The sequence below is a fragment of the Caretta caretta genome, chromosome 20 (genome assembly GCF_965140235.1).
Source record: "Caretta caretta isolate rCarCar2 chromosome 20, rCarCar1.hap1, whole genome shotgun sequence".
NCBI lineage: Eukaryota > Metazoa > Chordata > Testudines > Cheloniidae > Caretta > Caretta caretta.
The window spans coordinates 4,748,650-4,771,756 of NC_134225.1; the positions used below are offsets into that span (position 1 = coordinate 4,748,650).

The 23,107-nt window shown below is 43.7% G+C and overlaps 1 protein-coding gene across 2 annotated transcripts in view; it reads left to right on the top strand.

Annotated features, from left to right (window-relative positions):
* SLC4A8 (solute carrier family 4 member 8) overlaps positions 1 to 23,107 on the top strand; it is a 75,595-nt gene that overhangs the window by 43,741 nt on the left and 8,747 nt on the right. Inside the window, exons 12-25 of one of the 2 annotated variants that reach the window (XR_007354052.2) lie at positions 1,857 to 2,031; positions 3,969 to 4,102; positions 5,069 to 5,314; positions 8,120 to 8,225; positions 12,120 to 12,281; positions 14,006 to 14,119; positions 14,924 to 15,085; positions 16,286 to 16,537; positions 18,168 to 18,236; positions 18,721 to 18,894; positions 19,711 to 19,848; positions 20,760 to 20,860; positions 21,780 to 21,892; positions 22,887 to 22,989. Coding sequence is in view for 1 of the 2 variants with exons in the window: in XM_048831786.2 (XP_048687743.2) it covers positions 1,857 to 2,031; positions 3,969 to 4,102; positions 5,069 to 5,314; positions 8,120 to 8,225; positions 12,120 to 12,281; positions 14,006 to 14,119; positions 14,924 to 15,085; positions 16,286 to 16,537; positions 18,168 to 18,236; positions 18,721 to 18,894; positions 19,711 to 19,848; positions 20,760 to 20,860; positions 22,887 to 22,974 (1,921 nt within the window). In the remaining variant the exon portion in view is untranslated. The remainder of the gene's footprint in view (positions 1 to 1,856; positions 2,032 to 3,968; positions 4,103 to 5,068; positions 5,315 to 8,119; positions 8,226 to 12,119; positions 12,282 to 14,005; positions 14,120 to 14,923; positions 15,086 to 16,285; positions 16,538 to 18,167; positions 18,237 to 18,720; positions 18,895 to 19,710; positions 19,849 to 20,759; positions 20,861 to 21,779; positions 21,893 to 22,886; positions 22,990 to 23,107) is intronic. The other variant, XM_048831786.2, reaches the window with a different exon arrangement.

The following is a 23,107-nucleotide window of genomic DNA, read 5'->3' on the forward strand; positions in this document are numbered from 1 at the left end:
AATCGCTGAAGGGGATGGCTTAGTAAAGACAGTGTGTTTCCTGCACAAGGCAACGTGGTTTATGACCAGTAATGCGTTGTATCTTGCATATCTGTAGGTAGGAACATTTGGATAAAGAGCCTTAATTTGAGTCAGATACCACAAGGTGCATTTTAATGATTAAAGGAAGAACATAAGCCTTAACAACAGAACCGGCTGGAAAATGGGAAGGTTTTCTAAGGGAAAATTTTGACTTTTTGGCACAATATCGAAACCTAAATATTGTAACTGAAATATTTCTATTCAAAATGGTGCCTCGTGGGAGTTGTAGTTTGGGTGGCTTATGCTGCCATTCTCCTTTATGGTTGGAGCTTTCTAGCTGGACTGCATCTCCCATGATGCACCACTTTCTCCCCCTTTTGAGGGGAGTGTCTGCATCATCGCAATTTGTGGTGGTGGTGTAGCATGGGAGATGCAGTCCTGCCAGAGTGCCTGGCCTGTACAGGAGAATGGGAACATAAAGTAGTTGAACTACAATGCCCATGAGGCACTGCAGTGCCATTTTAAATAAAAATCTTAGGATTTCAGTATTACACAGACAAGCTGAGATTTTTCTCAGAATTTTTTTAAACAAAAAGAAGGGGAGGGGGAAATCATTTTTTGTCAAAATTTTCCATGGAGGAAGGGGTAGCAAAACATAGGGGAAACTCTCATTAGCATGATATGGCTCTTTGTTTCTCTCTAGAGACTAGACCATGTAGAGAGGTCCTGCAACTATCCCCGAGCTTCTGTGCTCATATGACCCCCTTTAGTGTAGTATCTGAGTATATCCCAATGACCACTGGTCCCTCTAAGCTGTGCGCGTGTGTGCACGCACACAGATCCTAAACCCCGCACACATGGCGAAACACTGCACGCACAAATATTTGCACAGAAGTGCAAAAATTTGCACAGAAGAAATTTTTTGCACACGCAGCCTGTCAAAAATTAGAGGGAACATTGCCAATGACTAATGGATTTTATCTTCCCAGCATCTCTGCTAGGCAGAGGAGGACTGTCGCCATATTCCAGATGGGGAAATGAGACACATGATACCTTAGGTGTCTTATCCACAGTCACGCGGGATGTTTTCTGGCTGAGCTGGGGACTGAGTGTGGTTCTTTCCCTATAGTCTAGTGGCTTATCCACCAGGCTATCGTACCTACCTATCTTTCCATCCTAATGGCTACTTCTTTAGGTCAAGCGGTAGCAGCTAATGCTTTAAGATCTAGGGATCCTAGGTTCAATCACAACCAGGGGTGTTGTTACATCCAGATATCTCTCGCTGTGGGGTGAAAACAATTATTTGAACAGCACTGGAACGCCTCATTATACTGGTGTTTGTATCACCGTAGCACCTAGGAGCCCTAGTCAGGGACCAGGACCCCATTGTGCTAGGTGCGGTATATGTGTGTATAAAAATGATTGAGAACGTAACGCTGTTCATATGCCCAGTAACGCAGAAAATTTAATGTATAGCAGTAGCAGATAGAGCACTGGACTGTGGCTAACAAGACCTGGGTTCTGTTCCCGGCTTTGCAACTGGCTTGTTGGGTGACTTCAGGCAAGTCAGTGCCCCTCTCTGTGCCTCAGTTTCCCCATCTTTAAATGGGGTTCCTGAAACTTACGACCTGTGTAAAGCACTTTAAGATCTGATGGAAAGCATTGGAGCTAGGCATCATTTCATTATGAATAGTGTCAGAGCAAGGCGTAGGGTGGCTTGCAACATAACAGACTTTACAGGACAGCATTGCTTGTCTCTTGTTAAAAACAAAACAAAACCTGCCATTCTTGTCCCTAATAGGGGGGAAAATATCTCTTTTTCTTTTCTTTTGCAGGCTCTTTGGTGGTTTGATCATGGATGTGAAACGAAAAGCTCCTTGGTTCTGGAGTGACTTCAGGGATGCTCTGAGCTTGCAGTGCTTGGCGTCTTTCCTCTTCCTATATTGTGCCTGCATGTCCCCCGTGATTACCTTTGGGGGGCTGCTTGGAGAAGCGACCGACGGACAAATAGTAAGAATATTTTTTTTCTAATGCATAATGTATGATTCCCAGGAGAACAAGCTACATCAGGGAACACCAAGAGCAATAGGCATTGAATTTCACTGCTGCTAATATGTTCTGAGTTCTATTGATTTGCCTTCTGCTAGTTGATCCTTTAGGGGGCAGGTTTTCTCCACAACCAGGCAGGCTAGAAAAATTTATTTATTTTTAAATGAAAGCTGAGATTCTCGTGTAATCACTTGACTCCGGGAGCTGGAGCTTTAAGAAACCCTACCAAATTTGATGAGGCTCGTGATAAACTCGTGAGAGTTGGCAACACGGACTGATTTGGTGGAACGATATCAATTCACATCAGCAAAGCCGCTGTCCCATGGAATTCCATGGCATGTGCTGCTTACGCTTCGGGCACGCGAACAAAGCGTAGCTTTCAATGTTACATTTTCAAAGCTGTTATTCCATGGGGCAGCCCGTTCAGTTTGGATGGGTGAATAACCCTAACCTGGCTGAGTGATAGCTATTTAAAGTTAAGATCCTGCTGGAGGTAGGATGAGAGGCATAGATAGAAAGTGATGGGTGTCCGTGTAAAACTCTCAGGGTACATCTACACTTATTTGGAGCTGGAGGTGTAGATTTTAGCTGGAGGAGGCCGATCTGTGCCAGCTCCGATTGAGCTAGTGTGCTAAAAACTAAGTGTAGCTGTTGTAATAGGAGGGGCAGCAGGGGCTAGCCGCCGTGGGCACGAGTCCAATGTCTTTCGTAATTTGGTTTCCCATTGCGCCGCATTAGACCATACAACTCCTCGTCTTGTCTTTGCTGCTGTTACTATCTCCCCGCACCCCCACAGGTTGTGTATTTATGTAAAGGTTTGCAAGAATGTGCCATGAGCCCACGCCACTTTCATTCAGCACTATGCATGTGTTCTTTTGTATGCAGGCCCTCTCAGAGGTCCAGAGAGGCCCAGGCCACTTCCAGCTTTTGAGGCCCCTAGCCATAATAAAAATAAAAAATGACGACACGTGGTCTAATCTTGTGCAATATATTTTTATTAATATTTATGAACATTTTAAACTCTTTAATATGACAAAATCTATATCAGTTAATAAAAAAAAATTAGGTCTTTTACCAAATCACATCTCTTATTTCCTTAAATTTGCAGCTCTAAGCTGAGAGAGCATGTCACATTCTGGTCTGATAGGGATGCGCAGAAAAAAAAGTTGTGAAACTTATCAAATGCCAAAAAATTAAAAAGAGTCTAAATTTGAGGCCCCCGCCAAATGGCCCTCCTGGGCCCCCTCTGATTGGCCCTGCATTTTGCAGTCATGGGATAGAGTCCACAACCCCCCAAATTGTATAAAATCTTAAGGAAGGAAGAGGCATTTCCAGATTTTATTCACTAAATCCAATACACTGCAATCCATAAACAATACTCATCCCTAGCTCTTATCTGGCACTTTTCATCAGTAGCCCTCAAAGCACTTTACAAAGAGGGCATTATCATTATCTCCATTGTACAGATGGGAAAACTGAGGCAGTGTATTTCGTTCCATCAAAAGGAATATAGAACAGGGAAGGACCTCCTCGGTCGCTGAGTAAAGTCCCTTAGTACTACATCCATATACATATTGCTATTTAGAAATGTAAAATCCAAGCAAAGAGACGCAAATTGAGATTTTCAAACCACCTAAGGGATTTGGGTGCCGGATTCCCATTAAAAATCTGTTCAGGTGTTAGTCTCTTTTGAAAATAATCACTTGGATTCTCCACTAAGGCCACGTACAGCGCTCTGGAAGCGTATACTCAGCTTAAAATGGTGTGACTAGAGTTTACGCCCACCCTTATGCACTGACAGAGCAGTGTCAAGTGGATTAAGTGTAAATGAGATTCAGACCCAATGTGTGTAAAACTTAAAGATGGAGGAATATTTATCTGTTTGTTTTTAACTTCAGAGTGCAATAGAATCCTTATTTGGCGCCTCGATGACTGGAGTTGTGTACTCTCTGTTCGCTGGACAACCCCTCACTATCTTAGGAAGTACCGGACCGGTGTTGGTGTTTGAAAAGATTTTGTTCAAGTTCTGCAAGTAAGGCGTGTGCTCTTTAGAATGTACAGAATTGACCCAGGTGGCAGATTAAAAGAATAACAGGGTGTAAAATACAGTTTTATTTCCTCCTTGCAAAGAAAACGGTGCTGCTTTTGTGAGTGGTGGTGTAAGACTGGAATAGTTTGAATAGATTTAATCAAAATTGGAACAGAAAACAATACGCTTACTTTCATGAGCCGTGAATGGGTCGCTCATATGCTTAAAGTTACGCACATTCTCAAGTTCCTAGCCCCCATCCCCAAATGCTTCTTTGTCTCATCCACTTCATATGTCTTGTCTTTTAGGTCTGGATCCTGGAAACACTTATGCACATGCTTAACTTCAAGCATTTAACTAATAGAGCTGATGGAAAAGTGGTTCCCCCATAGAGAATATTGATTGTTGGGTAGAAAGCTGAATACTGAAAAATTGTCCAAAAAGTGAAATCTTTCATTTTTGGCTGAAATATTTTCGTTTCCAAGCATTCAGTTTTTTGACAAAAACTCAAATTTTCTGCAGAAAGCAGACACTTTAAAAAAAATTTCATTGGAAATTCACTTTTCTTTCAATGGAAATTTTTTTGGATGGAAAATTTCCTACCAGCCATAGTAACTAGTTCCATTGAATTTAAGGACTGTACATTCTTAATGTTATGCCTGTGTGTGTTTGAAGACTGTGAGCTCTTAAGGGCAAGGACTGAAATTTTAATATAGAAGTGTACAGTGCCTGGCTTAATTGGGCTGTTGCTAGGTTGATTAATAAATAATAAATAATAATAGATTTGAGCTCTTCTCTGCCTGGTCTACACCCTTGACTGGTGGTAGTTGGCCTGGAGAGCTATGATGTACTAAATTGGTCCTCATAAGAGTGTTAGTGTGAATAAAATGTCCTGTGCCATTCACTGAAAACTGTGCACCTGTTTGCTTATTCTGACGTTTGGCGCATGTCCCTGGCTCCTTTTTGCAGAGACTACGCACTCTCCTACCTTTCCCTGAGAACCAGTATTGGATTGTGGACTGCTTTCCTGTGCATCGTCCTTGTGGCAACAGACTCCAGCTCCCTAGTACGCTACATCACTCGCTTTACTGAAGAAGCGTTTGCTTCTCTGATCTGTATCATTTTCATCTACGAAGCTCTAGAGAAACTGATTAAGCTAGGGGCAACCTACCCCGTCCACATGCACAGCCAGCTCGACCACCTTACCTTCTACTAGTAAGTTCATCTTGTGGGTTTTCCCCCCCTCCTTTTCTAAAGCTACTCTCAAACAGGACAGTAAGATGCTGATTCAGCAAAGTATGTGCTTAAGCATTTAAGCACACGTTTAATTCCCATTGACTTCAGAAGGATTGCAGCACCTTGCTGAATAAGAAGGGTTTAAACATGTGATTAGATGAGGATGATCTAGCGCAGCGTTTCTCACCCTTTTTTGATAACAGAGACCAGCTTGTTGCCTTCCTAAACTCTGTCAGGGGGATCTCGGGGACCGGCACTAGTCCATGGATAAGAACAAAGCCATATTGGGTGAGACCAAAGGTCCATCTAGCCCAGTATCCTGTCTTCCAACAGTGGCCAATGCCAGGTGCCCCAGAGGGAATGAACAGAACAGGGAATCATCAAGTGATCCATCCCCTGTCACCCATTCCCAGCTTCTGGCAAACAGAGGCTAGGGACACCATCCCTGCCCATCCTGGCTAATAGCCATTGATGGACCTATCCTCCATGAATTTATCTAGTTCTTTTTTTGAATCCTGTTATATAGTCTTGGCCTTCACAACATCCTCTGGCAAGGAGTTCCACAGGTTGACTGTACTGTGTGTGAAAAAAAATACATTTTTGTTTGTTTTAAACCTGCTGCCTATAAATTTCATGTGGTGGCCCCTAGTTCTTGTGTTATGAGAAGGAGTAAACAACAACACTTCCTTATTTACTTTCTCCACACCAGTCATGATTTTATAGACCTCTATCATATCCCCCCTTAGTCATCTCTTTTCCAAGCTGAAAAGTTCCAGTTTTATTAATCTCTCCTCATATGGAAGCTGTTCCATACCCATAATAATTTTTGTTGCCCTTTTCTGAACCTTTTTCCAATATATCTCTTTTGAGATGGGGTGACCACATCTGCACTCAGTATTCAAGATTATGGCATACCACAGATTTATATAGAGGCAATGAGATATTTTTTGTCTTCTTATCTATCCTTTTCTTAATGATTCCCAACAGTCTGTTTGCTTTTTTGGCTGCTGCTGCACATTGAGTGGGTATTTTCAGAGAACTATCCACAATGACTCCACGATCTCTTTCCTGAGTGGTAACAGCTAATTTAGACCCTGTAGCAAGACACAACTCACCAGTGCAGCGCCTCCCGCTGGTCATCCTGGGAATTCTCTCTCCAGCCTCTGGAGCGCCTCTGCAGGCCAGTGTCCCGCTTGCTTCAGGCCCTCATGTCCCTCCGAGACCCAGTGCCCCTCTACATCAGGGTTCTGCCCCCTGTAGTACCCCCACAGTCTGGGTCTCCCCTCTCCAGGGAATCCCCATCCTCTATCCCACCTTGCCTCAGCGGCTACTGCCAGTCCTCATCTAGCCCCCCGCACACTGGAGCAGACTGCAGTCTGCACTACTCATCATTGGCAAGGAGGGTTTGGACCTGCTGCCTTTACCTAACCTTGGGCTGCCCCTCTGCAACCCCAGTACCTGCTTTAGGCCTTCAGCAAGGCCTGCAGGCTGGGGGTTTTCCAGCCTGGAGCTCCCTAGCTCCTCTGGCCTTTCCCCAGCCCTGCTTCACTCTAGGCACCCTGGTGAGCTCCCAAGCAGCCAGGCCCCTCTCTCTTCACAGCTAGAGAGAGACTATTTGAGCTCCTGGCTCATAGTCTTTTATAAGGTCAGCTGTGGCCTGATTGGGGTGTGGCCCCAGCTGTGGCTGCCTTCCCCATCAGCCTAGCCTTTGGCTCGCAGCACCAACCCTCTCCCAGGGCTGGCTGTAACCCTTTCAGGCCCGGAGTGGGTGATCACCCTGCTACAGACCCCATCATTTCATATGTACAGTTGGGATTACGTTTTCCAATGTGCATTACTTTGCACTTATCAACACTGAATTTCATCTGCTATTTTGTTGCCCAGTCACCCAGGTCTGAGAGATCCTTTTGTAGCTCTTTGCAGTCTGCCTAGAACTTAACTGTCTTGAGTACTTTTGTATCATCTGCAAATTTTGCCACCTCACTGTTTACCCCTTTTCCCAGATCATTTATGAATATGTTGCATAGGACTGGGTCCAGTACAGACCCCTGAGGGACACCACTATTTACCTCTCTTCATTCTGAAAACTGGTTATTCCTACCCTTTGTTTCCTGTCTTTTAACTGGTTACCAATCTATGAGAGGACCTTCCCTCTTATCCCATGACTGCTTACTTTGCTTAAGAGCCTTTGGTGAGGGACCTTGTCAAAGGCTTTCTGAAAATCTAAATGCACTATATCCACTGGATTCCCCCTTGTCCACATGCTTATTGACCCCCTCAAATAATTCTAGTAGATTGGTGAGGCATGATTTCCCTTTACAAAAACCATGTTGTCTATTCCCCAACAAATTATGTTCATCTATGTGTCTGACAATTTTGTACTTTACTGTAGTTTCAACCAGTTTGCCCGGTACTGAAGTCAGGCTTACTGGCCTGTAGTTGCTGGGGTCACCTCTAGAGCCCTTTTTAAAAATTGGCATCACATTAGCGTTCAGGAGCCCTTGAACAAGCCCCTTCCCCGCTCTCTGCCTCAGTTTCCCCATCTGCACAGCGTGGATAATGGTACATAATTCGCTTTGGAGGTGCTGGTTGTGCCTCTGTAATGGAGGCTGAGCTCAGTTTTGCTCTTAAACCTTTTTGTTTTTGAGCTTAAACCTAAGAATACAGGATATCTTCCCCCAAAATTAAAAGCGAAGTATAATTATTATGCAACGAGGTTCTGTTATTGCTGAGGAGTTCCCCTCTTTTGATACTTTAACCCTAATATGTTTTCTTTGCTCTTAGCTGTAAATGTGCTGCTCCTGACAATCCCAGCAATCAAACCCTACAGTTCTGGAGCGACAGGAAGATTGTCCCTTCTGCGATTGAGTGGGCAAACCTCACTGTCAGTGTAAGTGCTTGGGCCTTTGTGCTCTTATCTGTGGCATATTACAGATCTAGGGTGACCAGATATCCCGATTTTATAGGGACAATGCTGATATTTGGGGCTTTGTCTTCTATAGGTGCCTATTGCCCTCTGTCCCAGTTTTTCACACTTGCAGTATGGTCACCGTATACAGATCAGAAGGGAGCAGAAGGGTGTCAAGGTCCAAATAACCATCATGTCACACTCCCGCTAATGTTAGCTCTGCCTTTTCATGCTGCTGATTGTTACTTATGTTCCCTAAGTTACCCCAGGCCTCAAACCGGACTAGAACTACTGTAATAGAAATAATGCAGTTCAGATTCTTGTGAGTTTAAAATTAGGGCTGGCTGGAAAACAGGAATTCTCTTTTGCAAAAAAATGTCAAGGTTTCAGCATTTGTTTTCACCGCAATGAAACGGAAACCTTCCACCGTTTCCTGTGAATACGAGAGAGAGAGAGAGCAAGCGAGCCTAAGGGCTGCTCCGCAATAGCTTGGTGGTTACAGTGCTCACCTGGCCTAGGGGAGACCTGTTCTACCTGTTATGGAGGAGAGATGAACCTGGGTCTCCAGGTGAGTGTCATAACAGCTGGAATATATAGTCAGAATCTCAGTTGGGGCTGCTGCACTTTGTATAAATAAAACCTTCTGCCAGAAAATAGTGGGGCAGAGGGAGACTGAGTCTAGCCTGGTGGATAGGATGCTTACCTAGCATGCGGGAGTTTCAAGTCCTTGCTCTGTCTATCACCCAGCTGAGTGCCCTAGTCCCCAGGCCATTGGCTATTCAGGGGCCACTCCCCTGACATTCCATCCAGGTTCTGTGAAAATGTTGCCAAAACTAACCCCTTCCTACCAAAAGTTATAGTTGGCATTTTCTGATGGAAAAACTTTTTGTCAGAAATTTCCTGACCAGCTCGAGTTTAAATGCTTGGGACCAGCATTCTCTTGGCCAGGGGAGGTGATCATCCGCAAAGACCCAAGCAGTTAAAGAAGCCTGCCTATGCCCTTGATTTAGGAAAGCATCTCTGTTCAGGAAAGCAATCCTGTGCTCGGCACTAAGTCCACACTTATGTCTTATTGAAGTCAATGGGGCATAAGCGCACGCTTAAAGTTAAGAACGTGCACAAGTGCTTTCCTGATTTGGGGCCTCATTACTCCAAGCCCGGGACTCGGATTCAGTAATGTGCTTAAGCATATCGCTTTCTTTAAGCATGTGAGATGGGGAACTGTTTAAAACTAGGTGTGTGTTTAAGTCCTTTATTGGAATCGGGGACCCTGTGTGGAACATAGAGGTCTTTTCCCAAAATCTTCTGATCACTTCATTTGGGTTTTTCCATGAGAACTCACTTCTCCTTCCATCATTATCATTGACTTAACCCTCCTTTCCATCCCTCTCTCGCCTGTCCTGAATTCTTCCTTTTTCTGTGAGAGGTTTCAGAGTGGTAACCGTGTTAGTCTGTATCAGCAAAAAGAATGAGGAGTCCTTGTGGTACCTTAGAGACTAACATTTATTTGGGCATAAGCTTTCGTGGGCTAAAACCCACTTCATCGGATGCATGCAGTGGAAAATACAGTAGGAAGATATATATATATATATACATATACAGAGAACGTGAACAAATGGGTGTTGCCATTACCAACTGTAATGAGACTAATCAATTAACCTTCTTGTCAACTGTTTGAAATGGGCCATCCTGATTATCACTACAAAAGATTTTTTTCTCCTGCTGATACTAGCCCACCTCAATTGATTAGTCTTGTTAGACATGATGGCAACACAACATTCACAACACAACATCCCCTGGCAGTGAGTTCCACAGGTTGACTGTGCGTTGTGTAAAGTAATACTTCCTTTTGTTTGTTTTAAACCTGCTGCCTATTCCCTCCTTACTGCACCCTAACTTACCCCATGCTTGTTCGATGGCCATTGTGCAGCGAGTAGGCATCTCCATTGGTAGCTGCCAGTTTAAATGTATTTTACTGGTAATGTCTAAGCCCGCACCTATGAGGATTTGACTCTGTGAGCCCGGTCAGAGCTGAGAGGGGAGGTTGGAGGAGCCCTGCCTGAGCAAGCAAATCTGAAGAGTATGACTGCCCTGGGCAGGCATAATGCCTCATGAGTCCAGTCCCCTGAAAAACCATGAGCAAAAAAAAATCACAAGACTTGCAATAACATCATAAGACTTGGCAACAGTGCCCCATGCTCAGGAGCAGCCAGGACTGCACCTGTTCTGTAGCTACATAGCCTGCGTTTCCTCTCGTGTTGGCTCGGTAGCCTGCTGCTGCTAGCAGGGGACGATTCCTAGCTAGCTTCCTGTGAGACCTGGAGCAATGTTGTGTCTCTTTGCCTCCCCCCAATTTCCTTGACCCATTAGGTGACAGATTGCAGCCGATTTGTGCGTGAGCTCTCTCTGCCCTTTCAGCACTCTAGCGCACGCTACAGGGCGACCCCAATATAGCCCATATTCTGCTAGCAATTTGTGATGTAAAACATTATTGCATTTTTTTTTGAGGGGGTAGTTTTTAAATAAAGCCGGTGTCGTTTCCACTCTATTAAGATCACATGCACTTTGGCAGGACTGTAATGCTCTCAGCTGTTTTTCCATTACATTTCCATTACTGTTTTTCCATTAGTAAACAGCACTGTTTGCACAAATTAGGTCATTAGTGCAACGATTCAGGTGAAAAGAACAGGAGTACTTGTGGCACCTACAAATTTATTAGAGCATAAGCTTTCGTGAGCTACAGCTCACTTCATCGGATGTCATGCTAGATGAGTTCTTGGTTACCCAAGGTTAATAAGTGACTTAAGGCATAAGCATGCCAATGATTAGGAAGAGATTGTCAAAAGAGGTGGACACTACAGCTGGTCCCAAAAATTTTGTCCAAACAGGTTTCTATCTGAAAATTCTACTTTGATGCAACTTACATTTTCTGTGAAATTATATTTGCAGTAAAATTTCACTTCGAAAAAAAGTAAAGGAAAAAAACAGAACACATTGAAATGTCCCCGGTTTGATATATTTGGAACAAAAGTTTTTATTTTTGTTTGTTTCAAATTTATTTTTCATTTTGAAACCTACTTTATTTTGTATAAAAAATAAAAATACATTTTTAAAAGTGCTCAGAATCGAAACAAAACCTTTCAGATTTATTGAACGTTTCGAATGACCCCCCCAAAATAATTTTTTTTAAGAATCTCATTTTGCGAAAAATTTTAAAATTTTGGGCTTTTTGTCATGGTTTGGAACCTTTTTTTTTTTTTCCTTTTTTCTCAACATTCCAAAATGTTTCACAGGGACAGAAAATTCATTTTCTGACCAGCTCTAGTCAGCAGATTGGGTGCTGAGCTGTTTTGAAAATCTGGCCCTACGTGTCATGACAGGAACCGTAGAGCGATGAACGCTTTTGAAAACGTGACCCCAAGAGATGACTCTCATCTGTTAAGTGTTTGCAGGATGGAGACTTTAAGTAAATAATAGTTTACTCCCGTCAAGTTCAGAGTTAGGGGATCAGAGGTCTTACTAGATGATCTAACTCTCCCTTCAAGGCTTCAAATCTCTGAATGAAAAAAGTTAGCGGCCAACACTTGTAACAAGAGGGTGTTAATATCCATAAATCATTACAGCCCTTCTGATCATTCCTACATGTTGCTACCTAATGCATATTAAAGCTACATGCTGTCAGCCAAAGGCACATCATAGTCAGTGGGAGTTTGGCCTATGTAAGAATTGCAGGATTTAGTTCTGAATGCTGTCTTTAGACTATGCAGATACTAAGGCCTTTAAAGAGCCCGTTTATTGAGATGTCACATGACATTTGTGGTGTATCATGGGCATTGTGTGTGTTTATGGTGGTGTCTTGATTACCTGTTTCTCCAGGAATGTCGGAAAATGCGTGGTGAATTTACTGGACCTGCCTGTGGGCACCATGGCCCCTACACACCGGATGTCCTCTTCTGGTCTTGCATTCTCTTCTTCACCACCTTCATCATGTCTGGCGCACTGAAGATGTTTAAAACCAGCCACTATTTCCCGACAAGAGTAGGTAGAAGATGGTGGCTAACTGCCACCCCTCTCTTTCCTGAAAGACCAGTATTTCATGGTAGCTCTCGTTAGTGTATATTGATATAAATTCCAAGGCTGTGAGGAAATTAGGACTGGTCATAAATTTTGCCATGGTCCCTCATGAGAACTATAGTTCATTGATCTCATGTCCCGATCCTCCACTATGGTCTGGGTTTCCCAGGTAGACTACATCACCCATGATGCACCATGGCCAGGGACTCCTGTGCTGCACTGCCTCCCCTTACAAGAGGGATGATCAGAGTGCATCCTGGGAGATGTAGTTTGAGCTGGGAGCCCAGACTATAGAGGGGAATGAGAGCTTGAGGCACCTGGACTACATCTCCCATGCAGCATCATGGTAGCATTTCCAAATGGAAATATTTTGAGTTTTGCCTGAAATATTTTGTCTGACAATCAACATTTTTCCTGGGGGAGAAAAAAAACGTTTTTCAAACAGCTGTAGTGGAAATATCACCAAATTCTCCATGTATTGAAGCAGATGTCATGGCATGATTCTGGCACATCAGGGTATATATGTGATATATTTAGAATGATCCTTGTCCAGTGAGATCTAGCCAGTGCCCACAAACCTCATTGCATGCACTCCAAGGCATCTGAAGAATTTGGACTAACACCAATATTGCTAAATTGAGACTGCAGTAATATGGATAAAGTAATAGGACTATTGGAATTGACTGTGGGTATTGATATGTTCCTAAAGGGAAGAATCTGGGGATTTAAAAACAATTCTGAATGGTAGAATCATGTATTAAAAAGTATGCTTGAATCTGGGTGTTTGCTAAAAATTAACATTACGTTTAACAATAAAAAGGGAAAGAATTTCAATGGGAAGATCATTTGCCTTTGACTGTACTGTCTGTTGCTTTGTTTTGACAGTTTACTAATGCCTAAGGCTACATTTTAGTCATGGGTATTTTTAGTAAAAGTCATGAACAGATCACGGGCAGTAAACAAAAATTCACGGCCCGTGACCTGTCCATGACGTGTACTGTATACTGCTGACAATCTTAGTGGGGGATGGCCCAGGGGCACTGCGGGTGCTCGTGGGAGGGCGGCCTGGCGGGTGCTGTGGGTGGTCATGGGGGTGTGTCCTGGGGGTGCCGCAGGTGCCTGGGCGGGTGGTCCGGGGGGCACTGCGGGTGCTCAGGGGACAGCAGCCCGGGACCCCCACTGGAGCTGGGCGGGGGTTGGCGGGGCTGGCAGGCTCCCTACCCAGCTCCTCGCAGCTCCCCGGAAGTGGTGACATGTCCTTCCCTCAGTTCCTAGCTCTACGTGCTGCCCCTAGCGCCGGCTCCGCAGCTCCCATTGGCCAGGCACCACAGCCAATGGGAGCTGCGGGGGCGGTGCCTGCGGGCAGAGGTGGCACGTGGAGCTAGGAGCTGAGGGAGGGACATGTCGCCACTTCTGAAGAGCCCCCCAAGGTAAGTGCTACCCAGAGCCCTTACCCCCTCCCCTGCCCCAACCCTTAGTCCCCTCCCACATGCACCCAAACACCTGCTGCTGCTGGGGTGGGGGGTTGTCTGAGACTGCCCCAGCAGCAGCCAGCCTAGGCCAGCTGCACCGGCCTCTGCAGAAGTCACGGAGGTTCAAGAAAGTCACGGAATCCGTGATTTCCGTGACCTCCATGACAAACTCGCAGCCTTACTAATGCCAACTGCTTCTTTAATTTCTCATACCAGGTACGAGCCATGATAAGTGACTTTGCTGTTTTCTTAACTATCGTCACTATGGTGACTTTTGATTTGTTAATTGGAGTCCCATCACCAAAGCTACAAGTGCCCAGTGTCTTCAAGGTAATCAAATGGTGTAACAGATTTGGTTTCACTGAACAATCCACATTTGTAATGACATTTTAAAATGAGCTGTATGTTGTGAAAGGCAGCAAGGTTTAGTGGATGGAGGATGGCAGACTAGAACTCAGGACTCCTGGGTTCTATTCCCGTTTCTGGATGGGGTGTATGGATTAGTGATTAAAGCAGGGGCAACTGAGAGACAGGATTCCTGGGTACAGTTCCTAGCGGTGGGATCTAGTGGTTGGATCAGGGAGGAGTGGGACTTAGGAGATCTGAGCTCTGTCCTGATATGGTCACTGAATCCCTGGGTGACCTTGGAAAGCCTCTTCAACTCTCAGGGTGGAATTTTCAAAAGCACTCCAGTGGCTTGGGGATGTTCTGTTTTTAGAGGTGACTTAGGCACTTAGGCCTAGATCCTTAAAGATATTTAGTCACTTAACTGCCATTGAAATCAATGAGAGTAAGGCATACCTTTGAGGATCTGGGCCTTAGGAGCCTAAATCAATGGGCTAAATTACTTTGCATAAATTACTTTGAAAAAAATGGGCCATAGGCTCCTAAATCCTTTAGAAGCTTTTGAAAATGTTCTCTTTAGTAACATGTTCCCCATCTGTAAGATGGGGACAATAGCACTGCCCTAACTTGCAGGGGTATTGTGGGGATAAATACATTCAAGACTGTGAGGCCCTTAGGTACTCTGGAGCTGGGAGCTGGATAAGTACATAGATAGAAAAATGACTGAGAATGGATGGTACAGTTGCTTCAATAAATGGCTTTTATTATGCTGTGTGTATTTTGCTGTAGCCGACAAGAGATGACCGTGGGTGGATTATTAGCCCGATAGGACCCAATCCCTGGTGGACGGTGTTAGCAGCTCTCATCCCAGCTCTTCTCTGCACCATCTTGATATTCATGGACCAGCAAATCACTGCTGTTATCATAAACAGAAAGGAGCATAAACTCAAGGTAACAGTGTTTGAGGAGTGGATGAAGAGACCTGATTCTCCATTACTCTGAACCTTGTGTCATTTACCGCTGTGCAAAGTGAGCGTGACATGCTTCCACATCGGAATGGTAGCAGTTTACATCAGCTTTGCACTCACTTTGCAAGGCCCTGACTTAAGCACATGCTTAACTTTAAACAGTTGCTTAATTGCTGTCCTAAATAAAGATGCTTTCCTGGATTAGGCCCTAAATGACTACACAAGGAGCAGAGCAACAGAGAATTCGGCAGGTAATCTTCCTAACAGGTAAATTAGCCTAAAACTAAAATATCGAGGAGAGGTTTGTATTACTATCTCTGACGGGAATTAATTAGTCTGACACACCACAAAGTAACTCATATTATGACTTCCTCTTAGTTACTTAAAAATAAAACCAGTCGAAATTTTTCTGATGAAAAATAGCTTTCTGATTAAATGGAAATTTCTGCCAGAAAAATCTGGTTATGTTGATAATTTCCAGGTTTTCATATTTAAAAAAGCTAATTTTTTTTGGTTGGTTTTCAGTTTCCAAGAGCTAAAGAGATTTTTTTGGACAGTTTTTCAAGAAAAATGTCAACAAACTTGAGTGTTTTTCATTTTTATCGATTTTTTTACAAGAAAAGGAATTAAAATGTTTCGCCACCAAACTCTACTTCAAAGTTAATTTCTACATGACTGGACAATTATAGACTTGAAGGATGTTAGTTTTCCAAGGTGCTTTATTAAAGCAGAAAATCTTCCTGCTGGAATGTTTCTGGATAAAAATGATGAATTCTCTGTTTCTGAAAGGATTCTTATGAACACAAATAACTCAGCGCTTCTTTATTTCTTGTAGTAATATTGGTGTTTTTCAGATCGTTACATGGCATTTAATTAAAAAACATAACTTGTGCATCGTACATCAAGGTTTAGTTTGTGTTTCTGAAATATGTGCTCCAGCTCAACCTCAAGATATGGAATAACTGAGTGAAATTCTGTGAATGGCCTTTGTTATGATTAGACTAGCTAATCATAACAATCACTTCTGGCCTTAATATCTGTGGGTGAAATCCTGGCTCTATTGAAGTCAATGGCAAAACTGCCATTAATGTGAACCAGGATTTCAACCCATGAGTCTGTTTTCAAAGATCATCCCCTTGGATAAAGCTTGTGTCTTGTCTCACTGGATTCTGTTTTCTTGCAGAAAGGATGTGGCTACCACTTGGACCTTCTGATGGTAGCAATAATGCTTGGTGTGTGCTCCGTGATGGGGCTGCCCTGGTTTGTTGCTGCAACTGTTCTATCCATCACCCATGTGAACAGCCTTAAATTAGAGTCTGGCTGCTCAGCTCCGGGAGAACAACCGAAATTTCTCGGGATACGAGAGCAAAGAGTCACTGGCCTCATGATCTTTGTGCTTATGGGCTGTTCCGTCTTCATGACTGCTGTGTTAAAGGTAACAGGACACAAAGTACCCAAAGTTCATCGGGACAATAAATATATGGAGAAATATTGTGTTTGTGATTGTACTGTGGAACTCACTGCCACATGATGTCCCCGAGGCCAAGAACTTATTAAGATTCAAAGAGGGATTGGACATTTATGTGGATAACAATAATATCCATAGTTATAACAGATAATGCAAGGGAAAAAAAGAGACAGAGACTCTTGTGCTGCAGGGTTTAAGCCAATCTCTAACTATTCAGTATTAAGGTGAGACTTCATGGGAGGGCAGATTATCCCACTTTTGCCTATTGCTGGTTTCTTGCACTTCCTCTGGTGCATCTGGTACTGATTAGATGGACCTCAGGTCTGATCCAGTCTGGCAACTCCCATGTTCCTATTTCCACGGATAATGTGACAAGAAATATTACAAGGGGCATTACCATAAGAGGTGGCAGCTCGCTGTACTCGCTTCCTCCGAACTGGCTTCCGTCTTAGAGTATCTCTTCACTGAAAAAAAAAGGTATGTTCTTAATTCAGGTTAGCTAACCCTGGTTAAAACAGCAGTGAAGACATGTCTACTCAGCCGTTAATTCACGTTAGCAACTTGTGTTCAACCTCAGTCTCCCCATGGACTTTATCTTGAGCTGCTAACCTGAGTTAAAATCCAAGTTGCTGTGTCTTCCCTGCTATTTTCACGTGACTGAGCTAACCTGAGTTAAGAACACACAGTTTTATGCGGTGAGGACATGCCCTTAAAGAGGGTTAATGGATAAAGTGGCAGACCCCTACAGCCAGATTGTCAAAATGAGCCCTCTGTGCGTGTATATTTCCGTGCATGTGTTTTTCATGCCCACACCACATGTGCATGTGAATTAACATGCAAAAGCCCCATGTGCCTGGCTGTGGGTTCTGCACACAGGAGCTCTACCATTCGCATGTGTCGATGATGGGGAGGCGTGTGCAAGCCGTAAGACCCAGAGTGCTGAGGAGGGGGAAAGCCTGCCTGGATGGATTTCCGTCTGTGGAACTGATTTAAAACTGAAGGGAGACATGGAGGCAGAGTCTGGACTCGGGTCACATCTAGGCCATCACCCTGGAGCACATGAGCATGTGCCATAAACTCCTGTTTTCTTCCAGCCAGGGCCAGGCTCATCCCTTCTTAGCTTTTAAAACTGGATGAAATCAAGCTTATTTAGACCAGTACCGCATCCAGCTGCTGGTCTTCCAGTTACAATTGACTGTGATTCCCAGCATGCACTGCTTTCGTAAAGGCTAACCATTCAATAGCGGCTGCACAGACTGTCTTACAAGTTTTCACCCCAAAACGTCACCTGTGGGCTGAGATGAAGCATGCTAGTCTTATATGTAGTCACAGTGAACTAGGGGGATGGCTTTTCTTTACTGTCACAGAATGCAGCAGCATTGAGATAAGTACATTTGAACACTGGCAAAATGACCTACTTTCCTCTAACCTCGTTCTCGGAAACGACCAAACCGTTTTTGATGTAACTTTCCCCCCAAAAGTCATTCTGATACAGAGCTGAAGCATGAAAAATGTCAGCCTTAATGATAGGCGAGCCTTATATGGCTATTATTTATTGTATACAGGTTTATCTTTAATACTTACGTTCTCTTTGCAGTTTATCCCGATGCCTGTGCTTTATGGTGTGTTCCTTTATATGGGCGTTTCTTCACTCGGAGGGATTCAGGTGTGTAATTTTGTAGCGCAAGGCTGTGTGCTAGATAGCATGGCAATGGATGGTGCACTGAATTAGGATTCCCAAGACCTAGGTTCTATTCCCGGCGCTGGCCTTCTGGATGATGTTAGGCAAGTCATTGCCCACCCTGTGCTTCCGTTTCCCCATTTGTAAAGTGTTCTGAAATCTACTGTTGGAAAGTGTTGTATAAGAGTTATATGGTGGTGTTATTACTCCTTGAGCTAAAGGACCTGGTCCATTAGCTTACAGGCAGTAGTAGAATCACAAATCTCTACACATGATCTAGCCACTGGGGGGAGGACAAAGACTCACGCCGGTTTGCATATGGTAATTTTCAACATCCCACTAGATTGTTATTTTAAAGGAGACTCTTTTATTTCTCTTCCTGTTAATAACTTAAACTACTAAATGCAAATCTCGGCCAGCATTTGAAATCCTGTGCAATCAGAACTTCTTCTGTATATGGTCTTTTCAGTTCTTTGATCGCCTGAAGCTGTTTGGAATGCCAGCAAAACACCAGCCCGACTTTATCTACTTACGGCACGTCCCCTTGCGAAAAGTACATCTCTTCACCGTGATCCAGCTGACGTGCCTCGTTTTACTCTGGGCCATCAAAGCTTCTCCTGCTGCCATTGTCTTTCCCATGATGGTAAAGCTCTTGCTCTTTACTAGCTGGATGGTTTGTATCGATAGACACCAGCCATCTGCTTTAGGGTGTGATTAGTGGTTTTGTTCAAGAATTAGTAAGGGTCTTACTGAGTCTCATTTCCCCTACGGCCTCCAATGCCAAAGTAAAATGAGTGTCAATATAATTCCCTATTCAGGCTCTTTTGCATGGTGCAAACGAGAAGAGATCCCTAAAGGCCTTGTCTATATCCCTTACTCATATGAGCAGTCTCATTGAAGCCTGCCATTCGGAATGAGCCGGGGCAGCATTTTTGTTATGCTTGCTAGGTTAACTGGACAGGGATTGGGCCTGCTTCTGGGGCCATGTCCAAACTAGGAAAAAGATGTATTTTTAACACATGTGAACTAACCATGTCAAAATCCCTGTGTAGACGAGGCAGTTGTAGTTAGCTGATTGAGGACAACCCAGAGCCGGAGTCCAGGCTTGAACTCGACCAGCTAATGCCTGCTAAAATGATAGTTTGCCTTGTCTACACTAGGATTTTATCACGTTTTAAAAACACACCTTTTCTTAATGAAGTCAAGGCCCCTGTGCATCACCTGAGCACTGTTAAGGGGCCTCACCGTACATGAGGATCAGGCCCACTGTGTTTTCAGAAAGTTTTAGAATGTTGATTGAGGCATACCTGAAAACAAAAGATGTTCTGAATCTGAAAATTGAGTAGAACCATCATTGACTTGGTCCATTTGACCCATTTATTCCCAAATGGACTTCACTGGTGAACTCTAATATGAAAATTGGCTTGAACTGATTAGCTGTTCATCTGTATCGATGTAGGTCTTGGCTCTGGTCTTTGTCCGGCAAGTCATGGATTTCTGTTTCTCGAAGCGGGAGCTCAGCTGGCTCGATGATCTCATGCCAGAAAGCAAGAAGAAAAAACTGGATGATGCCAAAAATAAAGCCAAGGAAGAAGAGGTAATATCCATTGAGTGTCCCAGACTAGACAGTGCCTATGAACTCATAACACTTCTACTTGCCAGTAAACCCTTTGTTTATAGATTGAAACCTGGCTGGAGGACCAAAAATAAAGAGCAATGTAATGTATTTGGAAGCAGGATGGTTAGGGCTGGTAATTTTCAACGGAACAGTTTTCCTTTGGAAAATGCAGTTGCATTGAAGTTGAAATGTTTTGTGGGCTATACAACACACCAGGTGGGCCAGAACTATGCTATACTATATACTGTACCAGTTATATCCAGACCTAAGGGGTTCAGGAACCAAATTAATGATCTACATTACCCAGAAGAGCCACAGTAGTGTGAATATATATATATATATATATAATCAGCAAAATGACTGACCAAGTACAATTGGTTAATAACATAGCAAAAGGACCCTGATTCCTGAATAACTTAGACTGTATAATAGTTAAATCATGCAGTGTTTTAATATCATGTGCTGCAAAGAGCCACGGGAGACACATTGAAGAGCCACTTGTGGCTCCTGAGTCTCAGTCTGAGTATCACTGTACTATACTATATGGGTTCTTATATCACACATATCACTGTAGTATCTCAATGCCTTCCAGTCGTGCATGAAGTGATGTGGCTAACATCTGGTCACATGTGGTTCATTCTCTCATCCTGTGTGTTCCGTGGAGTGTTTTGTTTGGGTAGGGTTGTTTTTTTTTAATTTACATGTTGCTCTTTATTTATGTCAGAGAAGGCAAGGTCAAAAAAACCCACTTGTGCCTGGAGCAGAAGATCCAACACCTTTTGCTCTCACGGTTCTACTTCATCTGGACTCTGGCCTGCAGAATTAAGCGAGTGAGACCCTTAATTTCTTTCCCAACAGAGAGAGAACTTGTTTTGGTTTTTTTAAAACAGGAGTCTCAGAAAATGATGGAAGCTGCTGAAGCAAATGTAATGCAGTTATCATTGGGGAAAACAAAATATATGACTGTTCCAGGACGAAATAACAATACCAGGTACAATTCACTAAGGAAATCCCACAGCAGGAATATTTTGTTGTCACATTCTTTGCTCCACTGGTATCTTCATGGATGTGCTGTATTTCCGTCAATCCAGGCTTTTCTAAGCATTCGTGATCTAGGCTGGCCTGTTCACAGCAGGCTAAGGGAGTTGAATTTCAATGAGATTTGGGCACTTTGAACATCCAAGCCCTAGTCATTATAATCCAAAAAAAAAAAAAAAAAAGAAAAGTTGACTTTCTTCTAATGCCACATATTTAATGTCCTTCATATTCCAATAAATACAAAGGCCGTTACACGGCTTAGCACTCCCCAGGCAGATCGAGTGCGCAGAGAGAAATCTCCAGACATCTGCGGTGTGTTGTTCCTAACGCGAACTGATTCCACTCCCCTCCCTCATAACCGCTTGTGAGATCAGATGTGTTAATAAAATAGAGTTGGTTGGAAAACAGATTTTCCATCTTACGAAAATTTCAAGATTTCACATTTTTTTCAGCCCTAATTGGGACAAAATGCCAAACTGGGGAAGTGAAATTTTAAAAAGAACAGTGTTGGATCAGTCAACACATTTTGTTTCAATGTTGACCCTTTTTATTTTTAAAACCGTTTCTAAAATAAAGTCAATTTCAAAACAAAAAGTAATTTTTTGAAATGAAAATTGCAACGTTGTGTTCTGAAAATGTCAAAATGGGAGATTTCAACATTTCCAACCTGCCTTTTTTTCCTCTGCAAATTTATACGATTTTGCGAAAAAGTTCAGGTTTGCTGAAACGGCATTTTCCACAGAAACCTGCTTTGCCGACTTTTTTTCCGACCAGCTCTATTCATAAGGAGAACGATTAAGGGTGTGAAAGGGGTTTTTCATGAGTCTTAAGAGCCAGACTTCCCATTGATCCTTGTTGGCAACCCCCGTTAGGCAGAATCAAGTGGCTGACATGTCCTGAAATGAAAGTGACGTGAGGTTTCTCACCCCTTCCTCATGGGAAAACCCATTGAAGCCAAGACCTGGTGGTGGATGTGAAAACTAAGGTACCTTTAAATTTTGTGAGGAAGTGCAGCTTGTGGGTAGGGCACTGAACTGGGATGTGGGAGGCCTGAATTCTACGCCTGGCTCTGCCATTGGCCTGCTGGTTGATCTTGGGTCAACTGATTCCATTCCCCATCTGGGAAATGGGGGAATGGTGATTATCTCCTTTTGTCAAGTGCTGTGAGATCTGCAGATGGAAAGCGTGGTGTAATATTATTGTGGATCCTACCTACTACTCCCTTGGGCCCTGTCAGCCTAGGTGTTATGAACAGCACTTGCAGCATCAGCAGCCAAGACATGCCTCCTGCACCCTGGTCCTCTGCTTTAAAGGATGTTGCAGTCACTTCACCACTTGGATGCTGTTCTGTTGCTTTTAATCTTACTGGAAACTCATTGCATGGGAGTAAAAACTCCAGACTCTGCTTCTTCAGAGTGTTACTGACATTCCTTCGTGCTCGTTTTAAGAGGCAGTTTCAAACACTGTCAAGACCAGCCCTCTCTCTGGTGCACCCAGGCTGGGACTATCAGACAAATGCAGTCCAAAGAAGCAATCCATTTGTCCTTTGTGTTGGGGACTCCCAAGTTAGCTAAGTGGGCAACGAAGCTGTGAGCAAACAGTATGCCACACGGACCACACGCTTTTGCTTTCTCGACCGCACATTTTGCACAGAAGCTTTCTCAGTGAACAGCTGGCTGCAATCCTGGCATATTGACACCGGCCCATTTAGAATGATGTCCAGAAGGGTTTTTATCACCACCAGTGGTTTAGGAGCCCGCAACTCCCGGTGCCCCCAGTAGATGCTCAGCACTTGTATGGGTTGGTTGCTAAAGTCAATAATCCAGCAAGGCATTAAGCCCATGCTTCACTTTAACCACGTGGGCAATCTTGTTGACTTCAGACGCTCACCTGCTTAAAGATAAGCACATGCTTAAGTGCTTTGCTTGAATGGAGCTGATAGCGATCATGGCCATCAACACCTATAATATTTGTTGCAGGGACGATCCTGCAGAGATAAACATCTCAGATGAAATGCCTAAGACAACTGTATGGAAAGCTCTCAGCATGAACACAGAAAATGTCTAAATCCAAGCAGAAGAGGTAAACTGATTGCATGATCTGGGTTAACTGAGCTGCGGTCTTCCTCTGCACATGTCCGTGTGTACGCCAGCTGGATGGGTGTGAGCGTGTGTTTGGTAGATGCAGAGCTAGCTTGGGG